Source organism: Ranitomeya imitator, chromosome 4 (assembly GCF_032444005.1).
Source record: "Ranitomeya imitator isolate aRanImi1 chromosome 4, aRanImi1.pri, whole genome shotgun sequence".
NCBI lineage: Eukaryota > Metazoa > Chordata > Amphibia > Anura > Dendrobatidae > Ranitomeya > Ranitomeya imitator.
In genome coordinates this window covers 429,289,920-429,309,182 of record NC_091285.1, presented here as the reverse complement: position 1 = coordinate 429,309,182, position 19,263 = coordinate 429,289,920, and the positions used below count along the sequence as shown (strand labels likewise).

At 43.2% G+C, this 19,263-nt stretch overlaps 1 protein-coding gene across 3 annotated transcripts in view; it reads right to left on the bottom strand.

The window, feature by feature from the left end:
* Positions 1-932: 932 nt before the first annotated feature.
* Positions 933-19,263, bottom strand: part of TMEM266 (transmembrane protein 266) — a 64,512-nt gene continuing 46,181 nt past the window's right edge. For all 3 annotated transcript variants that reach the window (XM_069765530.1, XM_069765531.1, XM_069765532.1), the window contains 2 exons: positions 3,663-3,725; positions 933-1,961 (listed from right to left, as the gene is read on the bottom strand). In XM_069765530.1, coding sequence (XP_069621631.1) covers positions 1,429-1,961; positions 3,663-3,725 — 596 coding nt within the window. In that variant the 3' untranslated portion in view covers positions 933-1,428. The remainder of the gene's footprint in view (positions 1,962-3,662; positions 3,726-19,263) is intronic.

Sequence of the window (19,263 nt, the reverse complement as noted above, 5' to 3'; positions counted from 1 at the left end):
CTGTTATAGATAGGGGAACGTACGGGGTAGCAATGAAAGATAATACAGATGCAGTTATTGACTGGCGGTCCAAAGTAACAGAACTAGTTGGCTGCACTGGAAGAGCTATTTAAAGACTTACCAAACAATTTTCAGCCCAGAAGAAGGAATGCATTATTCCCTGAAACGCGTAGTCTCAGTATGGTCCTCTGGCGCTTTTATAGCAGTGTGGGACATCATCCTGCAGCGCCAACAGTGCCTACTTTGAACACTAATATAAGTGAACACTACTTATATGCTACTGGTTAGAGCGCTCTCCTGGGACATTCAGCTTTTCAAATGAGGTAACTTTAGAAAAAAGTTCTCAGAAGACTCAGGAATGGGACTGTAAACTCCACTTCAATGCCGACAATAAGGTTAGTTGTGTATTGTGACTATTACTATATCGGAGTAGCAGCGTACGTTCATACACTTGTGATTGTTAGTGTAGATTCACTAGACCAATTTCTGCATATCCGAGAAAAACAGTCCTATTATTCTGATCAGGTGTCATCCGAGTGCTGTCACATTTTTGTCACGGACCCACAGATATGTTTTAGAATTTTTCCTGAAGACCACTCAGTCCAAGGAAAAATTTGGACATGTGCACAGTCCCATAGAGTATGAGAGGTACGAGTGCTATCTGTCGTGTGCACGAGCCCTTAGTTGTCAGCATTTGGCTCTATTTCCAAGCCATTTTAAGGCGTTTTTGATGTATTTATGCATTTGGGACTGTACTGGCATCACACGAGCACAGGAGTGATACACATTCACTGGTTTTAGATTTGAAATTAAGATTAATTAATTAAAACGGAGTTTCCGCTAACACGAGCTGAATAACATTGTAATGGTTGTGAACCAATGATCTTCAAATAGAAGTGGATAATGTTGAAAAAAAAAAAAACAAGTCTATGTACTTGTACAGGTCACTTTATTACTTGCATTTCTAAGAACTGCCAAAATGTCAATGTGAATTAGAAAATATTGCAGCATTTGTACAAAATCTGTAGTGAGGCGTAAAGGAAGTATTTCAGCTATGCGGCCATACCTGCTCACCAGATATTCCTGTGTAGTGTGTCCTGTTGTTCCATAGTCCGTTGTACACAAATGCATGCGGTAATGAATCAGTCTTGTAAACTCTAGTGTGAGGTCCAGCAGCAAATTTGTATTTAGGGATTTCTTCTATCTCCTGAGATAATGAATCTATGCTTCTTATGAACACGAATCCCGTTTGGCTTCAGAACGGTATCACAGTTACTGGAATCGCATTGGACTGGATGATCGCTGAGTAAATGTCATGTTTAGTTCCGATCGATGCTCGGAATTTCAATAGCGTCATAAATGGCTGTTGGCTTGAAGGATTCTAATGCTGAGCATTTCACTGAGGAGGTATAAATCTAAGGCTCGGCTTCATTTTAGCTCTGTATCTATAGGTTTACTCTCTAGAAGAGGGAGATTGAGTGGAACCACTGACCTGTCATGAAACACAGCAAAGCCCTCCCGATTCACCCTGTTGTAGATGTTTAGCCCATGTCTAGGGCTTCCTGCGTGTAACCCTACAGGATTGCGGAGGTGTAAGTTGGCTGTATTCAACCCTTTCTGAATGAAGGACGAGTCGTCAGAAAGGGAAGACAACAGTTCCTGTACCACGGTTTTATTCACTCGGTTTCTGGTGTTCTGAGCCAGAGGACAGTATTCTGTGGATTCCTCTCTGGTGCTGCAGTCTGTGGAGGAGCAGAATACTTGGCTGCTAATACTCTGTGCGAGTGTTTCTGAGCTCTCTGGAGATCTGGATACACTCACCGAGGTAAGACTGCTGGAGTTGCTGGCCTGTTCTAGATTGAGTGGGACCTCTGCAGAGTACAGGTCAGATGATATGTTGGGGTGATGATGGACATCAATAGCTGCTGTAGTGATTATACACGTCCCAGGTACGCCACTTTCTGCAGGAAACACATAAAATAAGACGTCGGCAGTATCACTATCATCAGCTCCTGTCCTGGACGTGGACTCTGAATATTTGTGGATATTGTCATATCCCTGAGAGGGATCAAGGTGAATTAAATGGCCATGATTGTATACTTTAAGCCGAACTGGTGGCCCATTTCTGGGGCGGCTGAAAGCTGATGTTGGTAGCCTGGGAGGACGTGGGGCATTATCTCTGGCCCCTTCCCAGGCTGTTAATATCAGCCCACAGCTGTCTGTTTAGCCTTTGTGGGTTTGAATTTATAGGGGACAGTCTTTTTTTTCTGGGGTCCTCGTAAATTCACCAGGCTAAGCAAACAGCTGTGAGCTGTTATTAATAGCCTGGGAAGGTTTGGGGAGATTGCCCCCTTTCTTGTACCTCAGCTGTGGGTTTTGCCTCTGCTGGTTATGAAAATTAGGATACAGCCCACACAATTTTATTTTAAGTTAATTCTTAAATTTTACACAGGCTGTACACAGAGGGTGCTCAATACAACTCCCACCACTGTCGCCTGGACCTGCTGGGAGATGAGGAGACACTGATGAGAGCTGCCTTTAGCAGCCGGCGCCTGGAAACAGCGTGAACTGTGCAGCTTCATCCCAGGTGCTGGTACGGGCCATCAGTGTGCACGTGTGCAGCACGTATTTTGTCCATGATTCTTATTAAAAAGAACTCACATGTCTGCAGGTTTTTCACATTGACACGGTACGAGTTAAAAAGCTGACATGTGCGCACCACCATTGAATACAATGGGTGTACGTGTCCTTATTTGCGGCCCTTAAAAAAACGGACCACATACGGACACAAAAAATGGACATGAGAAAGGGGCCTTTAAGAGGTTGACTACCACAGGACAACACTCTTTTAGAAGCTAAAGTGACACAGATAAAGGCTGCCGTCACACTAGCAGTATTTAGTCAGTATTTTACATCAGTATTTGTAAGCCAAAACCAGGAGTGGAACAAATAGAGGAAAAGTATAATAGAAACATATGCACCACTTCTGCATTTATCACCCACTCCTGGTTTTGGCTTACAAATACTGATGTAAAATACTGACCAAATACTGCTAGTGTGATGGCAGTCAGAAACAAACAAAAATAAAAACCCAACCCACAGAAGAGAACCCCTTTCAATAATTTTGGCACCGATAACTCCCAGCGGTCAAGTGACATAAGTCAGTAGTACTGGATAGGCTACAGCGCTTACATGACATAATGTCATGTGACCACTGGCAGACACAGTGTGACAAATACTTTTATGCCCCCCAAAATGATATTGACACACTTTCAGGGCACAGAGGCTCCTTTGTCAAGAAGGTTCATTTTCAGGAAGAAACAGTGTGCTTACAGCCCTGTTGTCCAAACCACAGGGGCTTTTCTCTATAGGCTATGTTCACATGTTCAGTATTTTACATCAGTATCTGTAAGCCAAAATCAGGAGTGGAACAATCAGAGGAAAAGTATAATAGAAAAACGTCACCACTTCTGTATTTATCCCCCACTCCTGGTTTTGGCTTGCAGATACGGAGGTAAAATACTGACCAAATACTAATCATGTGAACATGGCCTTGGAATCAAACTGGGATTTCACTTGTAATAATAGTATATGCGATATGAGACTAGAAATACTAAATTCAGATGTACTAAAAGCCTTATGACACAAAAATGCAAACTTACCACTACTGGCTTCATTATAATACTGAGTGATATAATTGTTCATGTCGTCCTTCATGATCACTTCTGCAAAGTAAAACGTTTAATCAGACAATGATGTACTAATTATTACTTAAATTAGTTTTTTTAGTATTAAATGTTTGTTTTGCTTTAGGACAATGATACTGATGACCGATCCTTGGATATCAGAGGGGTTCTGGCACCTGGCACCCCTCACTGATCAACTGTTCTTTGCTTTGATGGCAGCTGGATGTAAACAATTGGGGAGCCTAGTCAACTGTGTAGTGCCCAATACTGCAGAGCAGTTCCTATTTACTTGTATAATTGGGTGTTGGCCCACCACTGATTTGACCGTCAGCACCTACCCCAAAGATCGGTGACCAATATCACATTAGTGAAACACCCTTTCAAATATACTTTTTTAAACAATTTTCATGTAAAATTTTTCTCTTCCCCCCCATTTGTGACTTTCAAAGAAAAACATGTAAGCAGCTTTGTCCCCTTCTTACCAAATTAATAGTTTGCAAAAAGCTAGGTCCTACTTTTACAGATTAAGCTTTTAGAAGCAGAATTATCCACATCATATATCCACGCTGCAAAATTGCACGGCTGATAAATAATATTTTGTATGTAGTAAAGTTCAGGTCTTGGATGGAGGTAAGGGAGGTGGGCTCACATGATTATTTGGGGACATGTTTTTCGGTTGCTCTGCATTATCACCTTGTAAACAATAGCCCCTTGCTAAATAGCACAAATAGGACATCTTTTGACCAAGTGAAAGGAAATTTGCTCTTTTTTCCTGCTAAAACAGACCATAGTGAGAGCTCGTCAAGAGCAAAACCTTGACTTACGGTATCTTTTGAAGAAATCTGGAAGCGCTCAATCTTTTCAGGAACATTGTTAGCAACTTTGCTAGTCTGGTCTAATTGCCCTTTTTTCGCCGCGTTAGTGCACACTATTTTGTTTTTGTTTGTTGTCAGTTTATAAATTCTACATGTGCTACATAGTCCCCAGGTCTCAATGGACCAGTCAATCTTTTGATAGCGGTTACCAATTTTAGTATATAAAACCTGAAATCTAATAACAAAAAAAAACAAAAACAGCAATTTGAAATAGTGCAGTTTTCACACAAGACATAAAATCAGTTAGAATAGGTTGATACTTGTTATCTGCAGTTGTCAGCATTGCTACAAAGGGTTTTGGCAGTTGGGATTAACCCCTTCCCGACCTTTGACGCACCGTATGCGCCATGAAAACCTGTGCCAATCCGACCTGTGACGCAGCATATGCGTCATGGTCGGATTGCGCTCCTGCAGACCGGGTGAAAAGGTTAACTGTAATTTCACCTGGCCTGCAGGGACAGGGGGAGTTGTACCCCCCCCCCCCCGTGGCTACGATGGCTCTGATTGGCTGTTGAAAGTGGTGTTTCACTTTCACTTTCAATCAGAGCGATAGTAATATTTCACCAATGAAAATTGGTGAAATATTACAATCCAGCCATGGCCGATGCTGCAATAGCATCAGCCATGGCTGGAGATCGCAATCTGCCCCCCCCCCCCCACCGATCTCCTCCCCTCCGGTCCTCCGTCCTGTCATCTAGTGTCCCCCGCTCCCCTCCGCTCTCCTGTCCGCTCCCCGCCCCGCTGTCCGATCACACTATCACCCCCCCCCTCATACTTACCGACCTGTGTCCCTTCTGGTGTCCGTCCGTCTGTTCGATGAGCGCCAACATCTTCTAATATGGCAGGCACATGCGCAGTGCGCCCGCCGAATCTGCCGGCCGGCAGATTCGTTACAGGTACATTTTGATCGCTGTGATAGAATCTATCACAGCGATCAAAATAAAAAAAAGTAATAAATAAACCCCCCTTTATCACCCCCATAGGTAGGGACAATAATAAAATAAAGAAAAATTATTATTTTTTTCTTTGCCCCACTAGGGTTGGTTCACACTGCGTCTAAGCAGTCCATTAGACGGACTACGTTACACCGCGGCATAAACGCGGTGTAACGTAGTCCGTTACGGCCACCATTGACAGCAATGTCGGACGCATCACTAGCGCACGCCCACAATGGGCGTGCGCTAGGGATGTTCCGTCATTGAATGACGGACCCGGAGACGCGAGCTGCAGCGTTTCCGGGTCCGTCACTGCTAGCGCAGATAGAGCTAGCGGATGCTCTATCTGCGCTAGCGCGATGCAAACGTCGGCACTTGCACTAGCAGCAGCCCGTTAGCGTATGTGCTGAATGGGCTGCTGCTATCGCAGTGTGAACCTGGCCTTAGGGTTAGGGTTACGGCTAGAATTAGGGTTAGAACTAGGGTTAGGGTTAGAATTAGGCAATGTGCACACGGTGCGGATTTGGCTGCGGATCTGCAGCGGATTTGGCTGCGGATCCGCAGCGGATTGTCCGCTGCGGATTCGTAGCAGTTTTCCATCAGGTTTACAGTACCATGTAAACCTGTGGAAAACCAAATCCGCTGTGCCCATGGTGTGTAAAATACCGCGCGGAAACGCTGTGTTGTATTTTCTGCAGCATGTCAATTCTTTGTGCGTATTCCGCAGCATTTTACAGCTGTTCCTCAATAGGAATCCACATGTGAAAACTGCACAAAAAACACTGGAAATCCGCGGTAAATCCACAGGTAAAATGCAGTGCCTTTTACCTGCGGATTTTTCAAAAATGGTGCGGGAAAAATCTCACACAAATCCACAACGTGGGCACATAGCCTTAGGGTTGGAATTAGGGCTAGGGTTGGAAATAGGGTTAAGATTAGGTTGTGGTTAGGGTTATGGTTAGGGTTAGGGGTGTGTTGGGGTTAGGATTAGGGTTAGGATTGTGGTTAGGGGTGTGTTGGGGTTAGGATTAGGGTTATAGCTAGAGTTGGGATTAGGGTTAGGGGTGTGTTGGAGTTAGAATAGAGGGGTTTCCACTTTTACGGCACATCAGGGGTCTCCAAACGCAACATGGCACCACCATTGATTCCAGTCAATCTTGCATTCAAAAAGTCAAATGGTGCTCCCTCCCTTCCGAGCTCCGACATGCGCCCAAACAGTGGTTTACCCCCACTTATGGGGTACCAGCATACTCAGGACAAACTGGGCAACAATTATTGGGGTCCAATTTCTCCTGTTACCCTTGTGAAAATAAAAAATTGCTTGCTAAAACATCATTTGTGAGGAAAGAAAAATGATTTTTATTTTCACGGCTCTGCGTTGTAAACTTCTGTGAAGCACTTGGGGGTTCAAAGTGCTCACCACACATCTAGATAAGTTCCTTGGGGGTCTAGTTTCCAAAATGTGGTCACTTGTGGGGGGGTTTCTACTGTTTAGGCACATCAGGGGCTCTGCAAACGCAACGTGACGCCCGCAGACCATTACATCAAGTCTGCATTTCAAAAGTCACTACTTCCCTTCCGAGCCCCGACGTGTGCCCAAACAGTGGTTTACCCCCACATATAGGGTATCAGCGTACTCAGGACAAACTGTACAACAACTTTTCAGGTCCAATTTCTCCTGTTACTCTTGTGAAAATAAAAAATTGTGGGCTAAAAAATAATTTTTGAGGAAAGAAAAATGATTTTTTATTTTCACGGCTCTGCGTTATAAACTTCTGTGAAGCACTTGAGGGTTTAAAGTGGTCACCACACATCTAGATTAGTTCCTTGGGAGGTCTAGTTTCCAAAATGGGGTCACATGTGGGGAAGCTCCAATGTTTAGGCACACAGGGGCTCTCCAAATGTGACATGGTGTCCGCTAAAGATTGGAGCCAATTTGTCATTGAAAAAGTCAAATGGCGCTCCTTCCCTTCCGAGCCCTGTCGTGCGCCCAAACAGTGGTTCCCCCCCCCCCCCCACATATGGGGTGTCGGTGTACCATGTTCCATGTTGCTTCTGCTGCTGTGAAGCACCTGAAGGGTTAATAAACTTCTTGAATGTGGTTTTGAGTACCTTGAGGTGTGCAGTTTTTAGAATGGTGTCACTTTTGGTAATTTTCAGCCATATAGACCCTCAAACTGACTTCAAATGTAAGGTGGTCCCTAAACAAAATGGTTTTGTAAATTTTGCTGTAAAAATGAGAAATCGCTGGTCAAATTTTAACCCTTATAACTTCCTAGCAAAAAAAAAATTGGGTTCCAAAATTGTGCTGATGTAAAGTAGACATGTGGGTAATGTTATTTATTAAACTATTTTGTGTCACACAACTCTCTCGTTTAAAAGTATAAAAGTTCAACATTTGAAAATTGCTAAATTTTCAAAATTTTAGCCAAATTTCCATTTTTTTCACAAATAAATGCAAAAATTATCGACTTAAATTTACCACTAACATGAAGCCCAATATGTCACGAAAAAACAATCTCAGAACCGCCAGGTCTTTAAGGTCAAAATAGGCTGGGTCATGAAGGGGTTAAGGTTAGGGGTGTGTTGGGGTTATGGTTTGATTAGAATTGGGGGGGTTCCACTGTTTAGGTACATCAGGGGGTCTCCAAAAACGACATGGGGCCCACCACTGATTCCAGCCAATTTTGCGTTCAAAAAGTAAACGGTGCTCCCTCCCTTCTCAGCCCTGCCATGCACCAAAATAGTGGCTTTCCCCCATATATGGAGTATCGACTAACTCAGGAGAAATAGCACAACAAATTTCTTTGTCCATTTTCTCCTGATACCCTTGTGAAAATAAAAAATATTGGTTCCAAAGTAAATGTTTGTGAAAAAAGTAAAATGTTCATTTTTTCCTTCCGCATTGCTTTAGTTCTCATGAAGCACCTGGGTTAATAAACTTCTTGAATGAGGTTTTGCGCACCTTAAGGGGTGCAGTTTTTAGAATGGTATCAATTTTGGGTATTTTCTGTTATATTGACCCCCAAACTCACTTCAAATGTGAGGTGGTCCCTAAAAAAAAATGGTTTTGTAAATTTTGTTGGAAAAATGAGAAAAATCGCTGGTCAAATTTTAACTCTTATATCGTCCTAACAAAAAAAAAAAAGATTATGTTTCCAAAATTGTGCTGATGTAAAGAAAAGTAAAGTAGACATGTGGGAAATGTTATTTATTAACTATTTTGTGTGACACCACTCTCTGATTTAAGAGTACAGAAATTAAAAGTTTGAAAATTGCAAAAATTTTTGCCAACTTTCCATTTTTATCATAAATAAAGACAAGTTATATCGAAGATATTTTACCACTAACATGAAGTACAATATGTCACGAAAAAAAAAACAATCTCAGAATCAGTGGGATGCGTTGAAGCGTTCCAGAGTTATAACCACATAAAGTGACAGTGGTCAGAATTGTAAAAATTGGCCTGGTCATTAATTACCAAATTGGCTCTGTCACTAAGAGGATCAATCAAAAAGAAAAACAAACTAAACAAATAAAAACAAGAAAACGGTTGGTCTAAATTGATCAGCAGTCAATATGATGAGGAATACAATATTCAATAGTCATCTGTGGCAATATTTCCAATATACAAATTAAGGAAAACGGTAAGGCGTTTAGTGCAAAGATGGAACGAAGTAACAAAAAGGCCAAATTAAATAAAAAGACATCGTTGCTTATCACATCTGGGTGTCCAGTTTCTAGATATTACCTAAATGCTACAAAATCAGCGGTAAACTGGCCACCCTACTTATTATGTGGCATGCTTGATTTGTCTTTTGTTACGTGACAGCCCCCATTACTAAGCATCAGGAGCGTGGTGCTGGTAAATAAGTATTATCAGCAATGCCTGTGGTTTATCGACTTTAAGTGCTTTGATGCTTGTGATTTGGGTACTGGTAACAGAGCGTTACCCACTTGTCTTGTGGTTTATCAACTGTGAAAAGCTGCAGAGTTTCAGGAATGTTCGCGTTTCCCAGAGAGCCATATACCCCACAGTCCTTTGGGGACATGCATGGCTCCTACATCACTCTGCGGTTTACAGGTGAAATAAACAGATGTTTTCTGTTCAACATTTTCTCTACTTTAAATGACCCAAAACCACTGCCTCCAACTTCTCTGCATCCTGATGACAATCAGAGCTGACAATGAGACGGAAAGACTCTGCTTTCCCATTCTGGGCTGAGGTTTAAAAGCTTTTTTGGCCGTGTTGAGGCCGAATTGCCTGCAGTCAAGGGAGGGCCGTGAGCTAATGTAAGAGTTTAGACTGAGCATGAGTGTAGCTGTGGGCTGTTAGACTATATCAATCATGCACAGCTATCTGATGCTCAATCTTTCCATTGTTTTCATCAATTATTCACATTTGCCGCCACATGACCACATAATGCCATGAAACCTTTACCCTTTCATCACCAGTAACCCATAGACAATAAGCATGAAATTACATTGATCTCATATATATATATATCTGCAGTATTGTGCAAGTGTTAGTCACGTCAGGAAAAATACAGCAAAAAACGTTTAAAAAAAAAGTGTTAATATCTTTTTTTTAATCAACTAAGAAAATGCAAAGTGAATCAACAAAAGAGTTTGCACCAAATATGGATTTTGATTTAGTTTTCTGCTCTTTGTTGATATGCTGATAATTAATCATAACTGAAACACTTGTAAAGAAAACTTAAAACTGGGTGAGAAAAAGGCAAACTCTGTCACAGGTCACACATCATGGCAAAGCTGAACACAGCAACAATACATAAGGTAGTTATACTGCATCAGCAAGGTATCTCCCAAGCAAAAGATTTCAAAGCAGACTGGGGTTCAAAATGTGCTGTTCAAGATCTTTAGAAGAAGCACAAAGAAATGGGCAACACTGAGGACTGTACATGCAATGGAGGGTGAAGGAAACAAGGCGTGCAATAGAGAGACAATGATTGGCTGAAAGGTTGGCTCTGTTGTTGTGAAATAGCACCAGCAATGTGGAATTCTCTGCAATTAGACATAAGAACACATATCAAGGTATCATTTTATTCAACTTTCCATGACATACATGCCCATATGGGCAGTTTACTGACAGATTCCCTTTAGGTAGAAAAAAAGCATTAAGCTACTTACTGGTAGCGGCATTTCTCGGAGGCCCATGACAGCACGACGAGAGAGGGGATCCGCCCATTAGGAACAGGAAACCTACAGATACAAAAGGGTGGTACCTCTCCCTTGCCTCAGTTGTATTTCAGAGTCTTGAGAGGACTACCGCGGTTAGTAGTACACAAAAATATACACTATATACAGATTATATACAAAATATCAGACATCTATTGGGACTGGTATCGTATTGTGAAATATATACATTTATAGGAAGTGCAACCCCCAGTGAATAGGGAGGGAACTAAGGGTGCTGTCATGGGCCTCCGAGAAATGCCGCTACCAGTAAGTAGCTTAATGCTTTACTCGGACTCCCATGACAGCACGACGAGAGAATTACAGAGATGTAAGCTTCCTTAGGGAGGGACTATGGCCTGTAGCACCCTTAACCCTTATCCGGCTGAATAGGTACAATTGTAACTATTCCGTTTTAAAATTGCAATAACTTTTTTTTGAAAAGACGTAGAGGGCTGAAATTTCGTGACATCTCTACATTTTTGGTCCAGAATATATTGGCCAAATTTCAATAAAATATCTCCACCCGCTTCCGAGATAAGGGGTCGAGATCTTTTTGCATCCATAACAAGCTGCATAGGTACAAATGTACCTCATATATTTTGAATGAAGATAATGCAAGGGAAAAAGCATAAATTTTTTTTTAATGATAATGCTATTTAACTATTATAAACAAGTAAAAAACTGTTCATTTACATTATAAAAGAAAATGTAAGAAACTTTTTTTTATTGATTTTCTTTGCAAGTAATGCATGTTGGCTTTGCTACAGAGTGTTCATCGCAAATGGGTTTCACACAAACCACACAAGACTTTCTAGTCTTGCGTTGTTTTCGCCTCAGGTCTCTGCAGACATAGCAACTACCAACAACAGGGGAGGGTCCATGACTACCATGAGGTATTTTGGGGCCAGCTGCTGGCTGCGATGCTACCACAATGCATCGTCCAAGCACCATTTCTACTGCACCTCGAAGAAAATGGTTTCTCATTATCATTTTGTTTGTACTACGATCTTCAATTGCAATCATACACAGCTGATTTGCGAGATCTTTCAGGAACTTTCTTCGTTGATCCTTTGCCCTGAAGCTTGGATTGTGTTCTCTGTAGATGATGTAGGATGCTAACCCACTGACATCAATCATATTGTAGAAAAATGCCAAAGTCCAACGTGATGTTCGTCGTTTCACAGTGTACTCTCCCAACATTTTATCCATAACATCAACGCCACCTTTTGTTATGTTGTAGTATTTTATTATCTCTGGCTTGGCTGCTAGTGTCTCTTCAACTTCTCCCGTCATGTGCATAGATGATAGAAGCACGACTGATTTGTTCTTCTTTGGTACATATGAACAGACTGTTGCATCATGATTGTAGGCAAAATTTGTCGAGTATACAGGCCTTTCTTTGGCAGGCTGCATGTTGTTAGGTAGGAACCTTTTGTTTTTTCTCACTGTACCAACTAGTGTCATGTTCCAGGAGTTCAATACCTTAGCTAGTTCCATGGTTGTAAAGAAGTTATCGGTGGTGACATTTCTTCCAGAGCCTTTATACGAGCTCACTAGGTCCAATACTGTTCGTTCTCCAATGTTTACTTGTCGAGGACCATCAGTTGGTTTCCCAGTGTAGAGCTGACCTTGTAAAGGGTAGGCATTTGATGAGTCACAAGCCCAGAAAATCTTTATGCCATATTTAGCTGGTTTTGAAGGTATATACTGGGTAAATTTAGTATGACCTCTAAATGGAAATAATTGCTCGTCGACGGTGATACAATGATATGGCTTGTAGGCTCTCTCCAGATTACTGTTCAGCATTGTCCAGATGTCCCGTATTGGTGCAGCTTTATCTGTTTGCACACGTTCTGCACGTGTATTTTCGTTGTCAAACCTGATAAATCTGAGTATCATCTTGAAGCGGTCACGAGACATGGCTGCACGTATAAGAGGCAGAGCAGCAACATTCCACATTTCCTCCAGATTCTCTTTGTTGGCTCTGTGCACACCAGCAGCAATCAGTATGCCCAAAAATGCATGAAGTTCAGTTTCAGTAAATTGCTTGAATGTTTTTTGTGGTGGCCGTTTGGAAGAATCAGGAAAACGTTGTACCAGTTCGTTGTTGTAAGCATCACAAACTCTCTTGGCCTTTCGATTCGTTTCCCGTAATATGATGTCACACATCTCGGGAGTCATGATGGACTTGAATAGCTCTTTTGCTGTATATAGGTTGCTGATTGCTGCAGGGCCACCTCTTTGTCGTAGGACATTACGAGATTTTGTTTGTGCATTTGGCAGTGGATTACTGCACCATTGAGTTTCATCCTTAGCAGTCCAAATGTCGCCTGCACTTTGAGGCACAGAATCATCCTCAACACTTTCGTCTGATTCGTATTCATTTTCATGCTCTATGACCATTTCTTGTTCAATGTCTGAATCTTCTTCAGTAACATCCACTTGTGGTACATAGTTTTCATCATCAGATGGAACATATGGTTCATCCTCATGCTCAGAATCAGATTCTTCTAGCATTCGCATTATTTCGTCAGACGTAAATCTGTAAATATGAAAAAATGTAAAATAAATAATTTTCCGAAATACTACATTATTGGCTTTTCACAAAATTATACTAACCTGCAAACACGTTTTCTTGGATTATGGCGGAAACTAGATCCAGCATTACTATCACTCATGATGACTTGCTAGATGAATTTTGGCTTCGTATTTTGTGCTGAATATAAATAAAACATCGTAAAACAATATGTAGATACTAATTATTATCCATTTTTCGTATAAAAATTATACCTATAGTGATAAGTTTCATACAAAATATATGTAAGCCAAGTCCAGGCTGAAAGACAATTTGACTGTTCTGTCCCCACATAATGAGAATAAAGGTATAACTGGCTGTTAGATGCTGTGAGACTTTCCTACCTTCGTTTCCAACAAATTGAAGACTTCACAAGCCTAGAAATGTGTGCTCACAGCAATGAGATGAACAGCAAAATGGCTAATGAGAGGAGGGAGGCAGGAAGACAAGTAGAAGCCACTCCCAGTTTGAATTAACTTAATTGACAGCAACATAAGTGACCAGTAACAACACTGAACAATAGATATCAGCATAACATTTGTAGCTGAATGAACTTTAGTTTCTGAAACCAAGTAAAGTCTTCCCACAGTGGAGGTATATGTGAAGGTACAATTGTACCTATGCAGCCTGTTAAGGTTGTAAAATTATGCAGCCTGACAAGGGTTAACCCGAATGTGAGATCAGAGGAAGCCCCCAAATCCAACCTATAGTGCTTAAAGAAGGTGGACGGGGATGACCATGTGGCCGCCTTACATATCTGGTCGATTGATACTCCAGACTTTTCCGCCCAGGATGTAGCCATGGCCCTGGTGGAATGCGCCCTCAGATTCTGCGGAGCCGGACCTCCACCTGCAGTGTAAGCCAAAGAGATAGCCTCCCTAATCCTAATAAACTTTGCTAGTGTGTACTTTGATACCCCGAGTCCCTTTCTAGGGTTTTGGAAAGATAAGAACAACGCATCATCTTTCTTCCATGTGTCAGTAATAGAGATGTATTCTAGCAGGCATCTCCTAACATCTAATGTATGGAGTAGTTCTTCTTTAGGGTTGGAGGGATTGGGAAGGAAGGATGGTAAAACTATCTCCTGTGTCCTGTGAAACCGTGATGACACTTTTGGTAAATAGGCTGGGTCCGGTCTGAGGATTACTCTGTCTGGTAGAAACTCTGTATAAGGGGAAACCCTGGAGAGAGCTTGTATGTCTCCTACTCTACGGGCAGATGTAATTGCCACAAGAAAAGCTGTCTTAAGAGATAGGGCCTTAATTGAAGCTGATTGTAAAGGTTCAAATGGCTCTCTAGTCAATGCTGACAGTACTAGGTTGAGATCCCAAAGCATAGATCTATCTTTATGTATGGGTCTAGATCTAATAGATGCTTTAATGAACCTCGAGATCCAATAATTATTGGCGATGTTACATGAAAATAGAGCCCCTAGGGCCGACACCTGTACCCTTAGAGTACTAGTGGATAGATCTAGCTCTAAGCCTTTTTGCAGAAATTCTAAGATTTGTTTTATAGGTAATCCCTCTTCTAAATTAAAATCAGAAGAGGCCAGAAATTTCCGCCAGGTTCTAGCGTAAATTGTTGTGGTTATTTGCTTTCTACTTTTCATAAGGGTCTCAATTAGACTCGGGGAGAACCCTTTGCGTTTTAGCAACGCCCTTTCAAAATCCATGCCGTTAAATGGAGATTCTTTACTTGAGGATGACTGATCGGACCCTGGTAGAGCAGATCTGGAATGTCCGGAAGTACCCAGGGGTCCTCCACTGACATGATCCTGAGCCAAGTGAACCAGGCCCTTCTGGGCCAGAATGGGGCAATCAATATAACTCTGGCCCGATCTTCTCTTATCTTCCTGACTACTAGGGGTAACAGGCCTAGTGGAGGAAATGCATACGCCAGTTGAAAATCCCATTTGATTAGAAAAGCGTCTACCGTCAGAGGATTTTCCCTGGGATTTAGGGAACAAAATTTTGTTGTCTTCCGGTTGTCCCTGGTAGCAAATAAATCTACTTCTGGATGTCCCCATTTGTGGACGATCTGATCGAACACGCAATTGTTTAGGGACCACTCCCCTTGTCTCAAGGTGTTGCGGCTTAGAAAGCCCGCTTTGATGTTTTCTTTTCCTCTTATGTGTAGAGCGGTTAGGGATAAGAAGTGATTTTCTGCTGTCTGGAACAGACGATCCGCCACTCTCATCAGTGACTCGGAATGAGTTCCACCCTGATGATTTATGTATGCGACTGCCACCTGGTTGTCCGATAGGATCTTGACATGATGACCCTGCAGATATATGAGGAATTTTTTCACTGAAAGCTCTACTGCCATTAACTCTTTCTGGTTGGAGGAGGCTGATGTTAGGGGAGGGGACCATAGACCCTGAACCATCATGTCATCCATGTGTGCTCCCCAACCCGAAGGGCTAGCATCCGTTGTTACAACACGTGTTACCTGTGACACCCAGGGAACTCCCGCTGATAAGTTTTCACTGTCTAGCCACCACCTAAGAGATGTGAGTGCTTTTGCACCTAAGGTAATCTGATTCTGCAGGGACCCCTGTAAGATTCTATCATTAACCAGCACCTCGGATTGTAACGGTCTGGTGTGGAACTGGGCCCAACGGACGGCGGGAATGCAAGAGGTTAAAGAACCCAATAGTGACATAGCCTGTCTAAGGGTCATGGATGGCTTATCAATTGCCCTAGACACCTGTTGCTGGATATGTAACAACTTGTCGGGTGGAAGACAACACTGTTGGGATTCTGAGTTTAACAATAGTCCCAAAAATCTTTGTATTTTCTGGGGCTGTAAACGAGATTTTTCGTAATTTACGATCCACCCCAGATGCTCAAGTTTGGATGTGGCTGTCTCTAGCTGAGAACGGCAATGGTCTGCAGAGCTCCCTACTATAAGAAAGTCATCCAAGTAGGGAATAATTAGGATGTCAGACTCTCGTAAGTGTGCCATGACTTCGGCCACTAACTTTGTAAACACCCTAGGAGCTGCCGATAAGCCGAAGGGAAGAGCTCTGAACTGGAAATGGCGAATCTGGCCCCCCATTGACACAGCTACTCTCAGGAATCTCTGGAAGTGTTCATGTATTGGAACATGATAGTATGCATCTTTTAGATCTACAACTACCATGAAACAGTGATTAAACAACATTTTTATTGCTGAATTGATTGTTTCCATTTTAAATGATTCATTGACCAGGAACTTAATAAGACATTTGAGATTAATGATCGTTCTAAAAGATCCGTCTGGTTTCTTAATCAGAAAAAGAGGAGAATAAAATCCCCTTCCTCTTTCTGATTCCGGAATTTCAATCAGCACGTTCTTGGAACATAAGTTGATAACCTCTGCTTCCAGGGCTGCTTGCTCAAGGGGGGAGGAACGTAAAGGGGTTAATTTAAATTTTTCACGAGGCCAGTGATTGAAGTCCAGTTTTAGACCTTCAGTAATGATGCCTCTGACCCATTTACTGTTTGTAATGTCAAGCCAAGCTGAAGAGAATGCTGCCGGTTTTTTCTGATCCTTTGAGGAACGGCGAAACATATATCCCGTACCTCTACCGCGTCTGTCTTCCCATCTGAAACTTTCTCTAGTGGGAGAGGACCCACGTTTCTTCCCGCGACCAAATCTCCTTCGATTGAACGGCCGGCGGTAAGATGAATATAGATTGGGGAATTTCTTTTTGTCATCCCCTGCTTTTTCCAACAACTCGTCCAGAGTTGGACCGAAGAGGTATTGTCCTTCACACAGAATGGCGCAGAGCTTGGTTCTAGACTGAATGTCACCTGACCAGCATTTCAGCCACAAGGCCCTGCGAGCCGCGTTGGATAGTCCTGCCGCTCTAGCCGCCATTCTGACAGAGTCCACCGATGCGTCCGATAGGAAGGCTGCAGCATTCTGGATGGTCGGTAGAGCCTTCAGAATAGTGTCCCTGGATGCACCGTCCTTAAGCTGAGACTCTAACTGATCTAGCCAGACCATTAATGATCTGGCCGTACATGTTGCCGCCACAGCAGGTCTGAGAGATCCAGCCGCCATCTCCCAGGTACCTTTAAGGAATATATCTGCTTTTCTATCCAGAGGATCCTTGAGGGTCCCCATATCCTCAAAGGGTAATGAGGCTTTCTTTGACGCCTTTGCAACAGCCGCGTCCAATTTAGGAGCTTTATCCCATGTATCCACAACCGGATCGTCAAAGGGATACCTGTGTTTTAATGCTGGTGGTAAGGCCCCCTTTTTTTCTGGTTTCTTCCATTCTCTAAGGATCAAGTCCTGAATCTTTTCGTTTACCGGGAAAGATCTATGTTTTTTACGATCAAGTCCGCTAAACATCATCTCCTGTTTCGAGGGTTGTGATTTAGGTTCCTCTATACCCATGGTGCCTCTAACTGATTTGACAACTTTGTCGATTTTATCCAAGGGTAGACAGAATCGTCCTGACTCCTCATCTGATGAAGAGGAGAGAGGACTGGAGAGATAGGAATTTTCCTCTCTTTCTTCCTCTGAAGAATTAGAGTCCAAGAGAGTCCTATGCTTTGAGCCTTCCGCTTGGGATAGGGACCGTAGTGATTCCCTTACTTCCAGCCGGATCATTTCCCTCAGATTTGTCGGAGTTACTGACTCTTCTGCTACCTAGGGGAGGACAATATAGGAGATAACTAATATCTGACCTAATGTCACTACCACCAACCCGCTCCTGTAGACCTCACCGTCTGCTGTATACAGGGGGCACATAGTTTTTTTGAACAAGAGTCAGGTAGAGGGACTCCACAGAGGGCACACTCCCTATGTTTAGACTTTCACGTACTCTTCTTCCCCTGGAATGATAAAGTATAAGGGGCCCGCGTCACAGAGTGAACTTTCACGTAGATCACTTACCCGTGCGCCAAAGTAAAGTACCGGAATCCGAGGGGTTTCTTTAGTCGAAGCTCTGGATCCTTGTTCGGAAGAGCTCTTACGACTGGGCTGGTCGCCTCTATCCTTCTGTTTGGGCTTCTGACGTACCTCGTCTGGCAGCTGCTGCTGCTCACCACCACTCTCCATGACGAAATGCGACCAAAAGCAGGGATCTAACATCTCCACCTGCATAAATACCCCTTGGATCCGGTCAGCAGATGGGCCGGCGCTGTCCCTATTGGTCCAGGATACAGCAGAGGGCAGGAGATCTTGCGGTCAAAACCGGCACACAGACGCGATGGGCGCCGCCATCTTGGGACGACTGCGCATGCGCAGACGTCCGGTGACCCGGAAGCGACCGCTAACCCCGCCCCCTGACGTCACTGCACCCGGAAATGCTCCAGCACGCACTGAGAGCTGTGCAGGACGCCGGGGATGGAGCGCAGCGCTCCGGGAGCTCACCCACACGCCTGAGCCCGGCACCCGCAGCCACGCCATACCGCTGCACCACCAATGGGAATACTTACCTGTGCCGGCGCTGATGGAGGCAGGAAATCCTCCGGACTCCGCTCCCTGCTGCGAACGCCACTGCCGTGAAATCCAGCAAGGACCACCGTGGCGTCTCCAGGGATCTCCGCACCGGCCGAGGTAGGAGACCCCCCCGCTACCGTATTCCTTCTGTAGGCATCCGTCCCCTTCAGGAACAGGAAACCAACTGAGGCAAGGGAGAGGTACCGCCCTTTTGTATCTGTAGGTTTCCTGTTCCTAATGGGCGGATCCCCTCTCTCGTCCTGCTGTCATGGGAGTCCGAGTAAAATAAGTAATTTTTAATTTATTAACCCCTTTACCCCCAAGGGTGGTTTGCACGTTAATGACCAGATCAATTTTTACAATTCTGACCACTGTCACTTTATGTGGTAATAACTCTAGAATTCTTCAACGGATCTTGGCGATTCTGAAACGGTTTTTTTTCGTGATATATTGTACTTCATGAAAGAGGCAAAATTTCTTTGATATGACTTGCGTTTATTTGTGGGAAAAAAAACGGAAATTTGGCAAAAAAAAAATCACAATTTTCAAACTTA